This window comes from Planococcus citri, chromosome 1 (assembly GCF_950023065.1).
Source record: "Planococcus citri chromosome 1, ihPlaCitr1.1, whole genome shotgun sequence".
NCBI lineage: Eukaryota > Metazoa > Arthropoda > Insecta > Hemiptera > Pseudococcidae > Planococcus > Planococcus citri.
This window is the reverse complement of record NC_088677.1, coordinates 80,171,256-80,191,725: the sequence shown is the minus strand read 5'-3', so window position 1 is coordinate 80,191,725 and position 20,470 is coordinate 80,171,256. Positions and strand designations below refer to the sequence as shown.

At 32.8% G+C, this 20,470-nt stretch overlaps 3 protein-coding genes across 4 annotated transcripts; 2 read left to right on the top strand and 1 right to left on the bottom strand.

The window, feature by feature from the left end:
- Nucleotides 1-245: 245 nt before the first annotated feature.
- On the top strand, nt 246-9,213 carry Taf11 (TATA-box binding protein associated factor 11). The gene is made up of 4 exons (XM_065351465.1): nt 246-785; nt 869-956; nt 1,034-1,130; nt 1,199-9,213. Exons 1-4 carry the CDS (start codon nt 448-450, stop codon nt 1,330-1,332), a joined length of 657 nt encoding a protein of 218 aa, XP_065207537.1. The 5' UTR covers nt 246-447; the 3' UTR covers nt 1,333-9,213.
- A 713-nt stretch (nt 9,214-9,926) lies between these two features.
- Nucleotides 9,927-19,949, top strand: beta-Man (beta-mannosidase). 2 transcript variants are annotated; one of them, XM_065351331.1, is made up of 15 exons: nt 9,927-10,041; nt 10,396-10,577; nt 10,647-10,796; nt 13,731-13,879; nt 13,974-14,173; nt 14,235-14,508; nt 14,581-14,749; nt 14,821-15,017; nt 15,090-15,280; nt 15,368-15,558; nt 15,637-15,905; nt 18,511-18,658; nt 18,782-18,993; nt 19,069-19,275; nt 19,399-19,949. In XM_065351331.1, the coding sequence occupies exons 2-15, from the start codon at nt 10,460-10,462 to the stop codon at nt 19,687-19,689; spliced, it is 2,766 nt and encodes a 921-aa protein (XP_065207403.1). In that variant the 5' UTR covers nt 9,927-10,041; nt 10,396-10,459; the 3' UTR covers nt 19,690-19,949. The 2 variants fall into 2 exon arrangements, with proteins under 2 accessions (XP_065207403.1, XP_065207395.1); XM_065351323.1 differs by lacking the exon at nt 9,927-10,041 and having other exon boundaries at nt 10,247-10,577.
- LOC135836510 (tRNA-specific adenosine deaminase 2) lies at nt 19,747-20,438 on the bottom strand. Its single transcript, XM_065351399.1, has one exon. It carries the CDS (start codon nt 20,436-20,438, stop codon nt 19,956-19,958), a length of 483 nt encoding a protein of 160 aa, XP_065207471.1. The 3' UTR covers nt 19,747-19,955.
- Between the last annotated feature and the right edge of the window lie 32 nt (nt 20,439-20,470).

Here is a 20,470-nt window from a genome sequence, read left to right as displayed (position 1 = left end):
AAAATAATGATTGACGAATTTTAGAATTTACAAAAAAAAAAATGAACCGCAACATCCTCAATGGCACAAACTAACATCTGATTGGATTTGTATACTTTTCTCACGCTGTAATTGGACGACATGTACGTGACGTCATTACTGCTAGTTCAAACTGCCAATCAAACGACGCGTTGCATTTTACGTCGACCAATGACAGAACGACTAAATTCAGCGCGCTCTGCAGGCTCAATTGATCGTTATAGCAAGCATGGCCGTTTCCGACCTCCAGCTGTCTTTTATTATCGATCGTGAATGTGAATTGTGTTTCATCTTTTCTATTCGCAATATTTAAAGTTCAAATTAATTAGTTTGTTCCGCGGAAGCGTTATTTTATGATGAAAATAACCTTTATTGAATCGCGAACAAGTTTGTAAACAGCGAAGTATCTTTATTATAGTGTTTTCTATCATGGAAAGTTTATTTGACGATTATGCGTTCGGCGGCGGTTTCCCGGAAGTTGTAGATAGAAAATTCGATCCTCTGAAACGCGAAGAACCAAGTACGTCGAATGAAATATTCGATTTCGGTAAACCTGAATCAGTTTCCAAACCTAACACCGAGCATGATATTCTGAGTGAAGTATCTTCTTACACCAAAGTAAAAAGTGAACCGGTCAGTCGTAGTACTCCAACGTTCGACGAATCAGGATTCAAATATTTACTCAACAAGTCGCCGATTGAGAACGAACCCAAGAAATCTAGTAAAAATAAGAAAGAAACCGAAGAAGAGGAAAGAGAAAAAATGCAGTAAGTGTAATTTTGAGACGTGAATGGCGTTCGTGTACGTAAGCATATTGATTTCTCATGTGTTGTGTTTTCTCTGTTCATAGAGTACTTGTTTCCAATTTCACCGAAGAACAACTTGATCGTTATGAAATGTACAGAAGAGCGGCGTTTCCTAAAGCAGCTATTAAACGAGTTCGTATATTTATCTTGTTGAATATTCAGACAATATTGCTTGCCTATGGTACTAATGTGTTTCGTGGTATAATTAGATAATGCAAGTCATCACCGGTAACTCAGTATCCCAAAATGTTGTCATCGCGATGTCCGGTATAGCTAAAGTGTTCGTCGGCGAAATCGTCGAAGAAGGTATTGAATTTTTGTAGATGGATTTTTGAATTATATTTCTTCCTCGTATTAATGACACAGTGTTGTAGCTTTGGATATCATGGAAGCTCAACATGACGCTGGACCTTTACAACCGAAACATTTAAGAGAAGCTGCTCGAAGACTACGATCTAAAGGGAAAATACCGAGTTTACGAGATAAGAAACCGAACTATCGATTCTGAAGATCTTTATGCCGATGAGTTGTCGATCATGTTGAACATACGTGTAAGTGATGCATTGATACTGTGAATTGTATGGGATATCGAAGTGTTGGAAACGATTTACCTAATGTCGTTCTCGTTATGGTTGCAAATGCATTATTATGGTATTGCATTTGTGTAACGTGTAATATTCTACGTTGCTGTTGCGTTCGCCACTCCAAGACGAGTATCAGGAATGGGAATGCCCTTGTCGAACTTGAATGTTATTTATGGAAAGCAAGATATTCTGATGTTGAACGTTTTTCCTCTGGTGGAGAAGTGATAACACTGGTGACCAATATTTTCATTTAATTTGATATTGACGAGTGTAATATTATTTATTGAACTGATTGTGATATTGTGTTGAATCGACAATGGTTTGATAGAAATTAATATAAAAGTATTTTCAAGTGTACGTAACAGAATTCTCCTTTTGATCAGGACATGAAATTGTAACCTAAAACGAAAACTGCAAAAATATGAAAGAATCACCCATAAATCAGCCAATCCCGAAATTGTAGCTAGGTACAGAAAATGCCTGATGAATAGCTTTGGTGAAAGCTACAGGCGAAATTTTCAAGCCCTGAGGCAACACAGTAAATACATACGGTTCATTTTCAGAGGAGGAAACTTAATTGTATGTAGTTCAATTAGGCCTATTTTGGCTTACTGTCTTTTAAAAGCATAAGCAGGAGACAAAAACAATTAAGAGGTACAATATGCTATATTCTAACTACTTTCGTTGATTTTATTCAAAAATCAAAAATTGATATTCCTATTCCTATCTATTCTCTTCATAATTTTTTATTGCTACCTTTGTCACATCTATCTTCAGATTTTAAGTAAGATCATTTCATTTACATTTTTTTTTCAATTATTTGTAATGGAGTAATGAATCAAGAAACACCAATTTTTTAAATAATTTTTGCTGCTTTTATTTTATGATGAATCAAAATTAAACCATCTGTCAGATTGAAATTTTCATACTTACTACAGATTAACTTGAAAATGGTTACCCTGACTAGCATTTATCAAATTTATGTTTTGTTTTGATAAAAATATTTTTCTTATTACAGTTCATTAAATAAACACTGATCATGATTACATAAGTATACAATACTTACATATAAAACGTATTCTATTCAATTAACATTATTATCAGTAAAGAAATGCGTTTAAAAAAATGAAAATTTGCTATTATTATTTTACATAAAAAAACATACAGTAGACTCCCGATTATCCGATGTCAATTGGGGTGGAGAGGCATCGGATAACTCGAAAAGTCGGATAATCAATTTTTGATTTTTTACCAAAATTTAATGAATAAAAGTCAAGACACAAAAAGAATATAATTAAAAACTTTAAAATTACGTACCTGGGGTAACAGAAAAACTCAATACATCAGATTTGTCAATTTTTTTATCAAAAAAGGTACGTGTTGGTGATATTGTAACTTGCATTGCAATAGAAATGACTTTTCATGCTTCGTAGCTTAGTACATGTTTTATACAAGACAAAAACCGTAATTTGACATAAAACACTATCCGACTTTTTTTGGTCGGTTAATCGGAAGACTTCGGATGCACTTTTTAAATCGGATAATCGGAGGACGGATAATCAAGAGTCTTCTGTACCAATTTTGAAAGAGGAAAAATAATTTTAAAAACTACTTACTTCTAATTAATGTTTTTAAAAACAGATTAACAGAATTTTCGCTGATCTTAGAGTTATTGAAGCATACAACTCCGCAATCTAAGGACAAAATGAAAATATATCTGCAGGGTGCGGCATCTTTAACGACCCATTTTGGTAACACTGTTATTGTCTCATCCACATGTCCGAGAAAAAAAAATGAGTACGTGGTTGGAAAGAGGATAAAATGCCATTATAAAAAAGTTAATTTGATTTTAAGAACTACAACTACACAATGTTTACCAGTACTTTTTTCAAAATTCATCATTTTTCAAAACTTTTATAACATTCTCCAAAATTGTTTTGTCAATTGCGGCACATTCAGCGCGAATTCTTTTCTTCAAATCTTCCAAATCATGAACTTTGGTTAAGTATACTTTTTTACTTGAGATGTCCCCATAGAAAAAAGCCACAGCCATTGAGATCCGGTGACCGCAGTGGCCAAAGAATGGAGCTGTTTTTTGAGATTCTGTTCCCTAATATCTTCTCCAAAAGTTAAATTGTCCTTGATCCTTGAACAGGTGTGTCAGTGTGTAGTGGCACCATCTGCTCTTCACAGAAAACGAATATTGTCTACTTCTTATTTTCAACAAGATGGGACCATTGCGCACACCTGTTCAAGGATCAAGGACAATTCAACTTTTGGAGAAGATGTTTGGGAACAGAATCATCTCAAAAAACGCCTCTCTCCATTAAAAATTTGTCAACACATGGAGCACCTCATCCTGCCAATATTAGGATTTATATGGCAATTATGTCTTCTTTTTTACACCTACAGCATGCTTTTTTACAATTATTATGCTCGATTTTAGTGATTTTGTCCATACATTAGATTTACTTTATATGTAGCTTGTACATCACTTTGAAATAGTACAAGAGTTTTCCTGCTATGATCTGCTTCATTTCATTATATAAACATCAATTTTATAATCATGTAGATAATCTGGGAATTTTTGAAGCTCAGCAGGACCCCTTCAAGAATAGAGCCCGTACCTACTTTGAGTATCTTCAAAAGAGCAGGTAACTAAAAAAGTCACCAGTACCCAACTAACATTTAAATATTGCAAAAAAATGGACATTTTGTATTTTTTTAAAAAAAAGCAGAGCATTTTTCAAAAAAATATTGGGTACATTGGAATTTTTTCCACAAAAAAAAATTACCTCAAGGATCACAGCAAGTCACTTTTAAAGTAACTTAGTCACTTACTTATCAAAACATTAATTTTCAAAATCTTCGTGATTGGTGCCAATAGACAAGATAAAAAAGTGAAATATGGTTCATGTACTTGTACTTACAAGTTACATCATCATTCACTAAAGTCATATTCTCTGGGAATACATTTACTGGTTGTTTTACTTTAAATTCTTCAATCACAAAAATATGTTTGTAAAAATTATCCAATCCATTTACTTATACAATGGTCATCACATTTTTCCCATATCCACTTGGCAAGAATGTGTATACTTTAGGCCAAAAATTTCTTCCTAGTGTTCAACTCTTGTTCGCATCTTTACAAGTTTACAATGGCATAGTAAGTGTAACTTTCAGCCCACTCTTCAAATGGAAAGAGAGTCTCGTCCTTGGAAATGCAAAAAGGAATGAGGTGTCTCCTTGCTGCTTCAAAGATTTCAAAATCTCAATAATTTGTGTCAATAGACAAGATACTGCATTCGCTTCTCATTGATTTTATGGTATACTTGTCTCAAATTAGCTGTTTGGGCAGGCATATTAGTTGTCAGTTGTCACATTCTCCTTATACAATTACAACAATGTTTTTAGCTTTTGATTGCCTTGGGATATTTGTGTTAATTGCAGTGTCTCCTATATGCTTCATTCACAACACTTGGCAATTATTAATTCATTATCAATTCTGAATAGAATATAATTCATTTAATTTAACAGAATGATACACATTTTCCATATCATTGCAATAATATGATGTTTTTATCTCATAAATTCTTCTATCACTGTAAATAAAAATATTTATGTAAAAATTATCCAATCCAATTTACTTATAGGATGGTCATCACATTTTTCCCAAATCCATTCCCACTTCAAGTGGTGCTCATATAAGACAGTCAGTCAGATTGGATTCTATTTTGGATGAGATTGGCAAGAATGTGTATCCTTTAGGCCAAAAATTTCTTCCCAGTGTTGAACTCTTGTTCACATCTTTATAATGGCGTAGTAAGTGTAACTTTCAGCCCACTCTTCAAATGGTAAGAAAGTCATGTCCTTGGATATGCAAAAAGGAATGAGGTGTCTCCTTGCTGCTTCAAAGATTTCAAAATCTTAATAATTAGTGCTAATAGACAAGATACTGCATTCATCAGTTGTCACATTCTCCTTATTCAATTACCACAACGTTTTTAGCTTTTGGTTGCCTCCGAACATTTGTATTGATTGCAGTGTCTCCTTAATGCTTCATTCACAACACGTCAATCACGTGACTTCATCTCCTTTCGAGCTTTGTCGCAAATATTGCAAACTGCATCCGGTAAGGTTTCATCTTTAGATACCTAAAATTTCAATTAATATGATTAAATATGTAAGTACACAAATTGACAAATACAATGTGACTAATGTAGAATGAAATTGAATTAACTTCAATTTTTTTTATTTAATTTAGACACAATCGTAGGAGTGTGTATCTCGGTAATTTGGTCTTTGTAACTGTAAGCTACATAAACAATTAAAATCCTTCTCATGAAAAAAATAATTGAATATTCTAAAGATTTGCAAGTTTTGTAATCACATACACAATTCAATAGTATATTGTGGTTAATGTAGAATAAAATTGAGTTGCTTTCTTTATCATGTTTAGTATTATATCCTAGCTCCTCCAGGCAATAAAAAATGCCTATTGGGTCATACAATTATTATTTTCTTGACAAATTAGGAAGCACATCTTAATGTTTTCTCTAACTAGAGAAATAGTGATTAAAAGACAGAGAAACAGGAGTAAAGAATGAACACTAGCCTTGATCAGTTCTTGTATTTTCTTCTTTACAAACAAGCAATAATAAGAAAAATAAGAAAAAAAATTAAAGCAAAAAATGTAACAAAGATAAGAGTCTCAGTTACATGTAGGCTTTGACTTGATCTCCATTAACTTGGACACAAAACTCAAATTTTTCAAGTGCTGATTGAATAGCTTTACAGCACATCTCAGGAGTAATTAGTTAGGTTACTCTAGTTATTTCTTCCCTCAAACAGTTGAGGTCTCAAATTCTTGAAGTGTGAAATTGTTCCTTTAACACCCCCCACTTCCCCACTACCAAAAGTCACATGTGGTAAGATCTGGGCTGTAAGGTTACCATGAAATTGGTCCACCATGACCAATCCATTGACTTGGAAACTGATGTAAAGCTCTAACAACTAGAGTGAAATGACACAGTACTCCATCTTGTCAAAGTTGTAATGAAAGGTTTGGAAGTAGAGATGTTGTGATTCTCAGGCTAAAGGAATGAAAGCTATAAGTGTAATTTTGTATTGGTATACAAGACATTTAAAATATATGGACAAAAATAATTGAAAAACACTTGTAATGAAAAGTAGGTAAATTATTTCAATAATAAAGAACCTTTGAAAGCATTGAAATTAAACTCACAAGCACAAGTAAAATAGTAGGTGAATTATTTTGGTAATAAGGAACCTTTAAAAACATTAAAATAATATAAACTTACAAACACAAGTAAAATAGTTAGTACCTAAATAAATTATTTTTGTGATGTTTCCACTGATAAGAGGTGTGTATAAGATGCTGCAATTGCTCCCAAAAGCCTCACTCTCCAGAATTGAGTTCTTTAGGTTTCCATAAGTTTCACATCATGGAACTCATAGAGCTGATCACTAAATTGTGCAAAAAGTTGTCCACTTTCTAAGATTTTATCTCACCCAAACATGGGAATTCTTCGATTATTGTCAAGTTGAATTGTAATAGCTCTATATGTGCTGCAATGAAAAGTTTTGAGTGGTTTAGGTGAGTATAACAGAGATGTTGCAATTCTCAGGCTAAAAGAATGAAAGCTATTAGTTTAGTGTAATTTTGTATTGGTCTACAAGACTTATAAAATATATTGACAAAAAAGATTTAAAAAAAACACTTGTAAGGAAAAGCAGGTAAATTATTTTGGTAATAAGAATAAGAAACCTTTAAAAACATTAAAATAATATAAACTCACAAACACAAGTAAAATAGTTAGTACCTAGATAAATTATTTTTGTGATGTTGCCACTGATAAGAGGTGTGTATAAGATGCTGCAATTACTCCTAAAAACCTCACTCTCCAGAATTGAGTTCTTTAGGTTTCCACAAGTTTCACATCATGGAACTCATAGAGCAGATCACTAAATTGTGCAAAAAGTTGTCCAGTTTCTACGATTTTATCTCACCCAAACATGGGAATTCTTTAATTATTGTCAAGTTGAATTGTAATAGCTCCATATGTGCTGCAATGAAAAGTTTTGAGTGGTTTAGGTGAGTATAATAGAGATGTTGCAATTCTCAGGCTAAAAGAATAAAAGCTATAAGTTTAGTGTAGTTTTGTATTGGCATACAAGAAAATATATAAAATATATTGACAAAAAAGATTAAAAAACGCTTGTAAGGAAAAGCAGGTAAATTATTTTGGTAATAAGAATAAGAAAACTTTAAAAAGATTAAAATAATATAAACTTACAAACACAAGTAAAATAGTACCTAAATAAATTATTTTTGTGATGTTACCACTGATAAGAGGTGTATATAAGATGCTGCAATTTACTCCTGAAAACCTCACTCTCCAGAATTGAGTTCTTTAGGTTTCCACAAGTTTCACATCATGGAACTCATAGAGCTGATCACTAAATTGTGCAAAAAGGTATCGAGTTTCTACGATTTTATCTCACCCAAACATGGGAATTCTTCAATTATTGTCAAGTTGAATTGTAATAGCTCCATATGTGCTGCAATGAAAAGTTTTGAGTGGTTTAGGTGAGTATAACAGGGATGTTGCAATTCTCAGGCTAAAAGAATGAAAGCTATAAGTTCAGTGTAATTTTGTATTGGCATACAAGAAAATATATAAAATATATTGACAAAAAAGATTAAAAAACGCTTGTAAGGAAAAGCAGGTAAATTATTTCAATAATAAAGAACCTTTGCAAGCATTGAAATTAAACTCACAAACACAAGTAAAATAGTTAGTACCTAAATAAATTATTTTTGTAGGTAGTAAGGGACCTTTGAAGATATTAAAATATAAACTCACAAAATCAAGTAAAATATAAGTAACATAAATAGGAAAAGAAATGAAATGAAAATTATCAACACAAACTAGAGAGTGAAACATCACAATCATAAAAATACACATATTTTTTTTTCAACAAATTGTAGTTATCATGAACAACCGTTACCTTCCCAACATTTTTAGGTTCAAATAACGTTCTCTTACAATCAGTAATTAAGCTAGTAGTGGAAAACACATGTTCACTCAGAGTACTGGTGCATGATATACTTGGATAAAACATACTGAGCAAACATGCTCAAGCAAGGAAACTGCTCCTTTGATTTCTTCCAAAAACTCAATAACTATACTGGTAACATCATCTGGTGAATTCCTTATTAATAGGTACATTGAAACATCATCTCTTACTGCACTTTCAGACGATATCTTAGAATTCTTGAAACATTAATTTTTTCTAAATAAGTTGTTTTACTTATTTTATCATTAGCAGATTCGGCAGTAGGTTCTTCTGTATCTTTGCTACACCCAATAATGGGTTCTTTAGGATTCAAGGATTCAGCATACTGTATGCTAGTTTGGAATTTTTCTTCAATACCATAATTGTATTGCTAGTTCTTTTTCTTATTTTTGTAAAGAAAGTTTTCGGGTTTGATTAGGTATGATTTCAGGGTGAACGTTTATTATTGGCAGGCGGTGGGGAAGGGGGAATTTGGTGGTTTTTGCAGTGGTTAAGTACATCTTTGTATTGATCTAATTAAGTAAAGTATGTTTGTAGTATATCAAAATACCTTTCCATTTTTTAAACTTGATGTACCAAAATTATGTTTTTGTTTAATTTATTGTATTTCTATCAAACCAGTGTATTGTATGTTCAAGCTTTTAAATTTTTCTATATCATGTTGTTTGTTATTTACTCTTTATTAAATTTTTAATTTCTTGACATTTTGTGCGTAATTATTTATTATGAGAAGAATCGCATTCTCTTCGTGCTCTTTCTGCTAAATCCTCAATATTCTCTTGGCTCCAATTTAATTAAAAATAACTCCTCCCCGCCCCTCCACCTCCAAAAAATTGATATACCCATTGAGAAAATTTCTTATCATAAGCCCTGGTTTTGCATGCTGTCCTCAATTTTGAGATAACTGGGTTGTATTGTAATATGGATCCAGAGAGGTTGTTAGAGAAAAAAAGAGTTTGGGCCTCTGAGGGCCAGAATGAAAAAAATTCAATTTGGGCTTACTTATGCGTAAAAGTATCATCGATTTCAGACTCTCAAGATATGAAAACTCAGTTTTCAGTTATAGGTGAACATCATGGACCAATTGTGGCCAAATGGAGGCTCAGTTGAAAGGAGGGGGAGGGGGCATATGCCCAAAATTTGTTTTCAAAGCTGAAATTTGCCTGGTTCACCGGTTCACAAACTTTAAAACCATGATTCAAAATAACTTAAATTACTTCAATGGCTCTCATATGAGCTCAATTACAATTTGAACGTTTCATTTCACAAGTTCGCAAACTTGTTGAGTACAGAAATGAATCACAGCGGATATTTTATATGATCAACTCGATCTACATGAGCATGAGTCATACGCCAATGCTTGCCATTACCTTTGCATCTTTGAACACCCAACGCTGCGGGGACCTGCTGTATTTAATTTAAATATCTACGCCTACCAGTTGTGGATGAATAGTGATGCTATGTAAGTATGTAAATGTGTGCATTCAGCTCTTCGTATTTTCTTATCCGCCAAAGATGAGAATACTGCTGAGGTATGTATGCTCAACACTCAATAAATTTGGTAGGTACCTATTTACGTTTATCTTGAAAATTTACTCTTGGTTGACTTTGGAACTAACAGTACGTAATGAAATAACATTGTATCGAAGTAGGTACCATTTACTTTGTTTTATTACCGGTATTTTGTTTAAATATTTTCCTGTTATTCTCTCTAAACGAATGATGATGGTGATGATAGTAGCGAAGTGAAACGTTGCGTGTGACGCTTCATAATACCTAATGAATCTCCTCTGACGTGTTACCTTTACTCTTTGTTATCACCGTACTCGTAACTTATCAATCACTCTTATACCTATACCTAATTCCTATTGAAAATCTGTTTTCAGGTTAATTAGATAATTATGCTCGGTACGCGACGCTAGTGTGTTTTTTGTACGTAGATAGAAGAAAATGATTATGCTCGGAATACGCTTCTGGGGAATATTTTTGAATATTTATCTTGTTCGTAGTTTAATCGTCGTACCCTTACTGGAAAATACTCGATGGACTTTGCGGAACTCTAATAAAAGTGAGTGAAAATTGTACTCGTATTTTTATTGATAATGGTGTGTGAACTCAAACGGTGTACTTTTCTTAGCCATTTTCAAAAATGTATCGAATCCTAGTGGTATCTATACCGATTTGCGGAATACCAACGTTTTGAAAGAAGATCTATTTTATCGATTTAACGATGTTGCTTACCGGTGGGTTGCAAATGACACGTGGACCTATTCGTTGGATTTTACGAGTAAGTGAATATCGTTTGTATAATCATTATGGTAATTTTTTTACCTATACATGTGATTCTATGTATATGTACTTGAAGTTCAAGATTTCAAAGTGATTGTGGAAACTTGTTTTTAAATTTGTCACCCTTCTTCTTTCTCAGTCGTTTCAATTTCTATAACATGAACTACCTATTCGTGTACTTGGATGTGGTAAACTTGTAAATAGGAATAATAATTAGAAGTTGAAATTTACTTGCGTAAAAATTTGCAAATAATTTACATTGTCAAGAAGTTCGGATGTAGAATTAATATCGTCGGAATTGCTTACAGACTCGTGATTTGTACTTGGAAAAAAAAACAAGACGTCATTTGGTGGTGCGATACTTTATGAATCATGTTTCACTCGAAAATCAGGGGATTTTGTTAAATTAATTATTTGGGCAAAATTTCCAAGGATGTGCAGCTTTTTGCCTTGACTGTCTAAAAAGTTTTCCTTTTGTTCTAAAATTTGCATTTGAAAGCCCTGTTTTTCCACAAACATGCGAAGAAGTACTTTTTTTGAGTGCTAAATTGTCAAAAAAAAAAGAAGCTCTTTGTCTCAGCAAAACTGTCGAAAAATTCATGTTTTTCTTCAAAAAGTACATGAAAAAATATCAAATTTGGTCAAAATTGTCAAAAAGTTTCATTTTTTGATAAAATTGTCAAGAAGTATTTTTAGCATATTATGCTGTAAAAATTTCTTTCTATTTTGTGTGTATCAAAAAGTACATACTACATAAATATTGTTTTTCATTAAAATCGCCGAAAAAATTATAGTTTTTTTTAATTAAAAAATATCTATGCTAAAAAAGTTTGGTTTTTTGCCAAAATTGCTGAGGAATTCCTGCATTGTTGCCCAAACATCAAAAAATGATTGATTTTTGCCTTGACTGTTTGAAACGTTTTTTTTTTTTTGTTCTAAAATTGGCAAATGAAAGCCCTGTTTTTGCAAAGGAGTCTTTTTTTTTAAAAAAAGGTCGATGTTTCACCCAAAACTTCAAAAAATTCATGTTTTTTTTCCAAAAATTACAGAAAAAATCTCAAGTTTGGTCAAATTGTCAAAGGGCCAATTTTTGGTCACAATTGTCAAAAAATTATGTTTTTTCGGAAATGTGATTTTAAAGTCCTGATTTTATTCCACAATTGTCAAAAAAAAAGTAGTTCTGTTTTCAAAATGCCAAAAAAGTTCGGTTTTTTTGCCAAAATTGTCATGAAAGTTCTGCATTTTTGACTGAACATCAAAAAAGTATTGATTTTTGCCTCGACTGTCTGAAAAGTTTTCTTTCTGTTCCACAATTCGCAAATAAAAGTCTTGTTTTTTCATAAACATGCGAAGAAATCCTTTTTTTTTGGAGACCTAAATTTCCATTTAAAAAAAGCTCAATGTTTCACCTAAATGTCCATAAGAAAATATGATAGAAAAAAAAAACAGAAAAATCTCAAGTTTTGTTAAAATTATTAAAAAGCCAATTTTTAGTAAAAAATGTCAAAAAAATATTATTTTTCGGTAATGTGATTTTAAGGTCCTGATTTTTAAAAACACGCGAAGAAGACCTTTTTCTGAGACCTAAATTTCCAAAAATAAAAAAGCTCAATGTTTCATCAAAACTGCCCAAAAATTTATGCTTCTTAAAATTACAGAAAAAATCTCAAAATGTCAGAAAATTACGTTTTTTTTGAAATTGGATTTTAAAGATCGTGATTTTTTTTCCAAAATTGTCAAAAAGTTCCTTGTTTTGGAAAAATTGTCAAAAGTCCTGTTTTCTGTGTGCATACAATGCTATAAAAATTCTTTCCTTTTTTCCCCCCAAAAAAGGTCTTGTTTTTTATCAAAATTGTCGAAAACAATTTCATTTTTTATTTTACCAAAATTGTCAAAAAATCTCCTTTTTGTTAAATCACCAAAAAGGTCTCATTTTTATACGAATTTCAACGTATTTTTTTTTTTGATTCGACCCCTCCAAACGTCTCCTTAGTCCTCAAAGTCCTAAATTTGCCGAAAATTGAAAAAATCGTGCGACATATGGTTTATCAGGTTATTGGGTGCGCTGAATACGAATATTAACGTATTTTTTTGATTCGGCCCCTCCTAAGGTCTCATTGGCCCCCAAGGTCCTGGATTTTCCAAAAATTGAAAAAATCGTGTGACGTATGGTTTATTAGGTTATTGGGTGCGCTGAATACGAATATCAACGTATTTTTTTGATTCGGCCCCTCCAAAAGTCTCCTTGGCCCCCAAAGTCCTAGATTTTCCAAAAATTGAAAAAATCGTGTGACATACGGTTTATTAGGTTATTGAGTGCGCTGAATACAAATATCAACGTAATTTTTTGATTCGACCCTTCCAATGCCCTCCTTCGCTCCCAAAGCCCCCAGAGGCCCAAATTTCCCAAAAAATGAAAAAATCGTGTGACATATGGTTTATTAGGTTTTTGGATGTGCTGAATACGATTTTCAACGTATTTTTTTGATTCGACCCCTCCAAAGGTCTCCTTGGCCCCCAAAGTCCTAAATTTGCCGAAAATTGAAAAAATCGTGTGACGTATGGTTTATTAGGTTTTTGGGTGTGCTGAATACGAATATCAACTTATTTTCATGATTCGGTCCCTCCAATGCTCCCCCTTGGCCTTCAAAGTTCTAAATTTGCCAAAAATTGAAAAAATCGTGTGACGTATGGTTTATTATTAGGTTTTCGGGTGTGCTGAATACGAATATCAACTTATTTTTATGACTTGACTTCGTCAATAAAAACTACCACAGATACATACACGAATTCGCATCGTATAATTAAATAATTTCAGTCAATTTATAATTTTTAAAAATTTTATTCAAGTTTTTGCTGTTGCAATGCATGAAAAATATGATTAGAATTATTAACTAGATATTAATCCAATCTTTTGCTTTTATTTCAACAGTCGATGACCTCTTGACGCAAACTTCGAGTCAAGAATTACTGTTCCACGGCTTAGACGGTATTTCGGATATATATTTAAACAAAAGAACACTCGGCCAAGCTACGAATTCCTTCATCCGGTATCGTTTCGACGTCACGAATATTCTTCAGGTAGGTACCTACCTAATCAAAAATTGAAATAAATACGTGTCCGTCATCCATTCGTGCTAAAAAATGTATTCAAACTACATTATTTTCTGTGCAGGCGGGAAATAATCGAATAGAAATCGAATTCCAGTCGCCGATTAAAAGTGGAATAACTCATTCGCAGAATTCCATTCATTCGGTCCCACCATCGTGCGTGCCTTCGAATTATCACGGAGAATGTCACGTGAACTTTTTACGTCGAATGCAAGCTTCTTTCGCTTGGGATTGGGGGCCTGCTTTTCCTTCCGTTGGGTTCTGGTAAGTTGATCATTATTCTTCGAATAGTGATGTTCTTACTATATTTGGTGCATTTGTTTAGGAAAGGGGTGGAGTTGATTGGACGTCAGCAAGAAGTGATTATTCGCGACGTAGTCGTCAGAACTATTCCATCTGAAGCCAGCCACTCGTGGAAAATAATAGCCGATGTTTATAGCGAGATTCCGCTCACAAATAGCGAGCAATTCGAAGGCAATTTGTACATGACGTTTTATTTACCGAATGCCCAAAAGTTGACCTCTTCTGAGAAGATAGTAGTCGAAGCTGGATCTAGAAAGAAAGAGATTGTAACTCGTTTGAGAGTATCTGTTCCTAAGGTAGCCTATTTTAGTCACGTTTAGATTTAGCGTTTTAATTTTTGAATGGCGATTACATTGGTCAGTTTGCAGGATGATGTACAACTCTGGTGGCCGAACGGTTACGGTGATCAACGTTTGTATAAACTTTCATTCGCGTTTATCTCGTCCAAAGGAGTGAATACAACGAAATCGATCAGAATTGGATTCAGAACGATTAAACTGGTTCAAGATTTTATCGATAAGAATTCTCACGCTAAAGGTACCTACTCTTTTATGGTTACCGAATTCCAGTTTTTTGTTGACCCATGTTACTAATAGGTATTTTTACAGGTCGTTCGTTTTATTTCGTCGTCAACGATATTCCGATCTTCGCCAAAGGATCAAATTACATTCCGGCCAACGCGCTACCAGAAAAATCTGCCAATAAAGATGTCATCAGAGAGTTACTCTTGAGCGCTAAAATCACCCATATGAATATGCTAAGAGTATGGGGAGGTGGCATTTACGAATCGGATTACTTTTATCAAGTATTTTAGCCTCAAATACGATCAAATGGAAAATTTAATTTAGCAAATTCTCTAATCCTCGGTTTATTTTAGGTTTGCGACGAATACGGTATAATGATTTGGCAAGATATGATGTTCGCCTGCGGTATGTACCCGGTCGATGGAGATTTCCTGCATTCGGTGACCGACGAGATTACCCAGCAAGTGAGACGTCTCCAATATCACGCTAGTATCGTCGTCTGGGCCGGAAACAACGAAAATGAAGCCGCCTTGAGTGGAAATTGGTAAAACACGTCGAGTTTTTTTCGCATTTAAATGTGTCTCGCGTTAATCCACACGGTTTTAACGAAGATAGGTATCTGTTTGTTTAGGTACGGTACGTCGACCAATTACTCGCTCTATGCTAAAGAATACATCGAATTGTACGTAAATACCGTTCAAGAAGCTGTCCTAAAGATGGATAATACTCGCGATTATCTCGTATCAAGTCCAACTAACGGTGTGGAATCTCTGATCGAAGGATATATCTCCAGTAACCCGTATAATCCTTTATACGGCGATGGTACGAAAGATAGATTATCGCAATAATGCGATTAAATATTAATTTAAGGTATCCTAATTCGAACGTATATCATTTCAGTGCATTATTATAACTATTTCCGTAACAGCTGGCACGTTGATCATTTTCCTTTTACACGGTTTTCGTCCGAATACGGATACCAGTCTTTGCCATCGTTGAGTACCTGGCGTCAAGTAGCTACCGATGGTGATCTGGCTTCGCTTACCGGTGAATTCATGGAGCATCGGCAACATTTACTGATGGGGAATACCTATCTGATGTACGGGCTGTTGCATCATTTTCCGGCTCCTTTGTTGAGTGATTTGGAGAATATTGTGTATTTGACTCAGGTTGGTGAACGATTCGAGTCGAGTGATGTGCTAAAGTCGTTGTTGAATTTTTCGCCTTCATTATTGAAAAAAAATTAATGTCTTCCTTGGTTTGTCTTCTTTGCTGAAGTGTCCCGATGCCCTTTTTTTTTCTTGGCAAACTTGTTTAAAATTTAGGTATTTAATATTTGAAAATTGAACAATTTTGTCTTGGAGAAATGTTGACTCTTTCATCCCCTTTCCATTGAAACATTGAAAAACATTCCTGCAAAAAATTTTGCTTTTGATAGAATTTCAAAAAAAATGCTGCCTTTGCCAAAATTGTAAAAAAATTTTCATTTCTGTTAAAAAAACATAAAAATGGGAAAAACTGGATTTTTGAATTGTTTTTTTCCAAAATTGCAACAAAAAAAATTCGTCCTTGGCTAAAATTCTAAAATGTTTTTTCTTATATAAGTATTTTGATTTCTTAAATTTTTTAAAAATATTTTTGAATTTTTTCTTGCATAATAGAAAAATTTTTGACCACCCTACCCCCTCCCATTTCCCACCCTGGCTATGCTCCATAATTTTCAACATCTGAAAAAATTTCTTGCCAAAATTAAACTGTTTTTTGCAAAGAATTATCAAAATTTAATTTTCCCCAAAACCTTAAAAATAATTCTTCATTTTGCCAAAATTTTCAAAGTTTTTTCTTTTTTCTGAATTGAATTTTTTTCAATTTTTTTTTGGTCTTTTAGAACATGAAAAAAATTTGTATCGAATAAATTCTGAATTTTCCCATAAAATGGAACATTTGAAAAAACATTGTGTTGAAAATCCTGTTTTTTTTTCAAAATTGGGAGATGAAAATATCGCCTTTGGCTAAAATTCTAAAATATTTTTTATTTTTCAAGTACTTTAATTTCTTTAATTTTTTAAAAATAGTTTTGAATTTTTTCTTGCAAAATAGAAAAATTTTGAGCACCTCCCTCCCCTTTTCCACTCTATGCTCCATAATTTTAAACATCTGAAAAAATGTTTTTGCCAAAATTGTCATATTTTAATTTTTTCTAAAACTTTGATTCCTTATTTTGCCAAAATTTCCAATATTTTTTTGGTTTTTCTGAATTCAATTTTTTTCAATTTTTTCTGGTCTTTTAGAACATGAAAAAATTTTGTATCGAATAAATTCTGAATTTTCCCATAAAATTGAACATATTGTGTTGAAAACCCTGTTTTTTCCAAAATTGGGAGATAAAAGAATTTTCTATGTACTCCCTCCTTTTTCCTAAATTTTAATTTTTAAAAATTTTTCTGATTTCGATGTGATTTTTTTGAAACAATTTGTCTTGGATGATTTCTGACCGTCTTGCGCTGACCCCTTGAATTATTTGAAAAAGTTCACCGTCAAAATGTCTGCTTTTTGACAAAATTGCGAAAAAATTTTCTGTTTTTTGCCAAAATTCCAAAAAAATTTATTTTTTCTGAATTTTGATTGTTTAAATTAAAAAAAAAAATCTGATGGTTTTTTGGAAAGCAGAAAAATTATACATATCTTGAATAAAACACCATTTCCAGTCCTGTTTTTTAGGTTTCGTCAAAATTGCAGATAACAAAAAAATCTCGTTTGTTTGGAAAATTACAAAAGGTTTTTTTGACAGAATTATCAAAAGAACGTCCTGATTTGCAGAAATTGTGAAAAAAAATCCTTCTTTCCTCCGCGAAATTACAGAAGGGTGCTTCTTTCTTCCCGAGATTGAGTATTGAAAATACTTAATGTGCTGTTTTTTTTTTTGTTGTTGTTAAAATTACAGAAGAAAATAATATAATATTTTTCCAAAATTGCAAACAAATTTTTCTCCCTTTCACCTTTTTTTTTTTGAAAGAAAGTTTTGAGTAAGTTTTGAGCCTCTGCCCCTTTCTTCTCCTTTCGATTCAAAACATTTGAAATTATTTTCTGTCAAAAGTCCTGCTTTTTAGCCAAAATGGGAAAAGTTCTGTGGAAATTTTTCATTTATGAAAATTCAATTTTTTCTATTTTTTCGAAGAAATTTTGTCATGAATAAAATTTGACCCGACCCCTATCAGCCTTTCTCAAATTTAATTTTTGTCAAAAAAAATGTTCTGTTTTTTTTCAATATTCTCAATTCTTTTATTTTGTTAAAATTTTGATTATTTTAATTTTTCAAAAAAAAATTTCCTGCCTTTTTAGAAAACTGAAAAATGTTGTAAGTATAGGTAGTGAATAAATTCGGGAAGCTTTCTCTTCCCGCTAATTTGTACATTTGAAAAAAAACTGCTCAAATTTCCAGTTTTTGGCAAAATTGAAAAAAAATATAATTTTCTGCCAAAATCGCAAAGTTTTATTTTCCTTCCAAAATTGCAAAAAATATTTCTTTTTTGTTATAATCGCAGAAATACTTTTTTTTGCTCCAAAATTGCAAAATAATTTTTTTTCAGAATTTCAATTTTTTGTTTTTTTTTATTTTTTGAACAAAATTTTTGGTTTTCTCCACTTTTTATATCAAATTTTGAAATTTTTCATTCAGTTCCTTCTTTCTTCAAAATTTCAAATTGTTTTGATTTTTTCTGTTTTTTTTTTTTGTAAATTTTGCAAATCTAAAATAATTTGAATTCATTGCAGATTAATCAAGCTTGGTCAGTAAAATCGCAAACAGAATGGTATCGTAAATGGCGCAGTACGATTTTAGACGATGGTTCCGGTCAAACGATGGGAGCTTTATTTTGGCAGCTGAACGACATTTGGCAAGCACCATCTTGGTCCTCTATCGGTAATTTTTTTTTCAATCCAGTTTTTAAAATTCATTACAATTAAAATGTACAAAAATAATGAATATTCGTGTTTTCGATCTAATTGACTCAAAATGACTAATTTATTGAACTTCTTCGTTCAGAATACGGCGGCAAATGGAAAATGTTGATGTATTTCGCTGCGAAATTCTTCGCTCCGGTTCTAGTAGCTGCAGATCATCATTCAAACGGTTCTATCACGATAAACGTGATGTCCGATTTACTCGAAGATATACCTAATGTGATTTTGAAGACCCAAATCTTCAAATGGAATTCTTTGACTCCTGTTGACACGTTTAGTGACGTGATAACCATCGTAAGTTCATATTTCCCATACCGGTAGTTGAGAATTGAGCATTCGAAAGTTTATAGAATTGAATTTCTGTTCCAGAATAAAGAATCGGCTCAAATTTACAAAAGAACCACTGTTGGCGAACTTATCGATTCAAATGCTAAATGTCGAAGCGATGTTCCGGGTCAGTTGTGTTTTCTGAAAGTGTCCTTGGCGCATAAATCGAATAATTCGATGATTAGTGAAAATTATTTATTCCCTGTATCGTTCAAAACGGCTGTTGGCATTCCTGATGTGACTATTTCGGTTAGTTTTACGTTATTAGCTATTCTAGATTTTATTTTTCGTCGTAATTTGATTTAGTAATAATTCTTGTGAAATTGCAAATGCTCCACGAATCTGAACCAGACTGTTTTTGTTATTTTACAGGCATCTTTAACTGCCATCGACAAGAACGAATGTGAAATCACGCTAACTACGAACGCAATCTCGTTATTCGTATGGTTGGATGCTGGCGAAGAAAGAGTACTCTATAGCGACAATGGATTCATTATGACCGAACCACGAAAGGTAATTACAGCGTATACAAAAAAAGTCACGTGCGATCAATTGGCAAATTTGATCGAGATATCGGTACTGGATAGAAGAAGAATGTCACTGTTAACCAATCCTATAACCGATCTTTACCTTGCTACTCGTAAAATAAATCCGTTCCAGTGAATCAATAATCTGACTGAGATAGTGTGAATGTAAAAATCTAGAATTACGAAGGCTGTGTACATGAAACTTTCCAATTTATTTTATAATCATTTTAAGGAAACATAAAAAACACGAAATAATACGTAAAAAAATGTGTTCACAAGTATAAAAAAAATAATACAAAGCACATTGAAATATAAAAACTATATCGTAAAAGAGACTCGAAAAATGCTCGTAATGATAATAATAAAAATGATTAAACATACTCGAGACGTAATAAAGAGGAATCATTTTTTCTTAATTTTAACTTTAGACAAAGGAGCATTAGGATTAGTACCAGCGTAGAATGTTTTCAATAAACTCATCGCTTCGTCTTTCAAAACACCTGCGACGAGTTGACACTCGAGACTATACAAAGGTAACACATCCATCACAGATCCACATCCGCCGAATCTGTCGTTATTGCAACCGTAGACGATTTTTGGTACTTTTAAACTATACAGCAGACTGGCACACATTATACACGGTTCAACGGTAACTACGACTGTTACTTTGGACATTACGTCGTGCCAGGTATCTTTATATTTATCGACTACTTCGTCGACGCAGTTTCGTTCGGCGTGTCTGGTCGCATTTCGGGTCTCGTTGACGCTATTTTTGCCTCGAGCGATGACTCGATCGTTGTAGAGAAAGATACAGCCGACTGGTACTTCTCCTATGTTTAATGCTTGGTTGGCTAAATCCAAACTGATTCTCATTTGATCTTCCATCTTTTTGAAAAACGGAATGGAAACTTAGTCTA

Excerpts from the sequence above, each read along its gene's own strand:
- Taf11 (XM_065351465.1), top strand. The coding sequence starts at position 448 with ATGGAAAGTTTATTTGACGATTATGCGTTCGGCGGCGGTTTCCCGGAA. Across the intron at positions 786-868 it reads GAGGAAAGAGAAAAAATGCA|AGTACTTGTTTCCAATTTCA; the intron begins GTAAGTGTAATT and ends CTCTGTTCATAG. Across the intron at positions 957-1,033 it reads CTAAAGCAGCTATTAAACGA|ATAATGCAAGTCATCACCGG; the intron begins GTTCGTATATTT and ends TGGTATAATTAG.
- LOC135836510 (XM_065351399.1), bottom strand. The coding sequence starts at position 20,438 with ATGGAAGATCAAATGAGAATCAGTTTGGATTTAGCCAACCAAGCATTA.
- beta-Man (XM_065351331.1), top strand. The coding sequence starts at position 10,460 with ATGATTATGCTCGGAATACGCTTCTGGGGAATATTTTTGAATATTTAT. Across the intron at positions 13,880-13,973 it reads ACGTCACGAATATTCTTCAG|GCGGGAAATAATCGAATAGA; the intron begins GTAGGTACCTAC and ends TTTTCTGTGCAG. Across the intron at positions 18,659-18,781 it reads ACCATCTTGGTCCTCTATCG|AATACGGCGGCAAATGGAAA; the intron begins GTAATTTTTTTT and ends TTCTTCGTTCAG.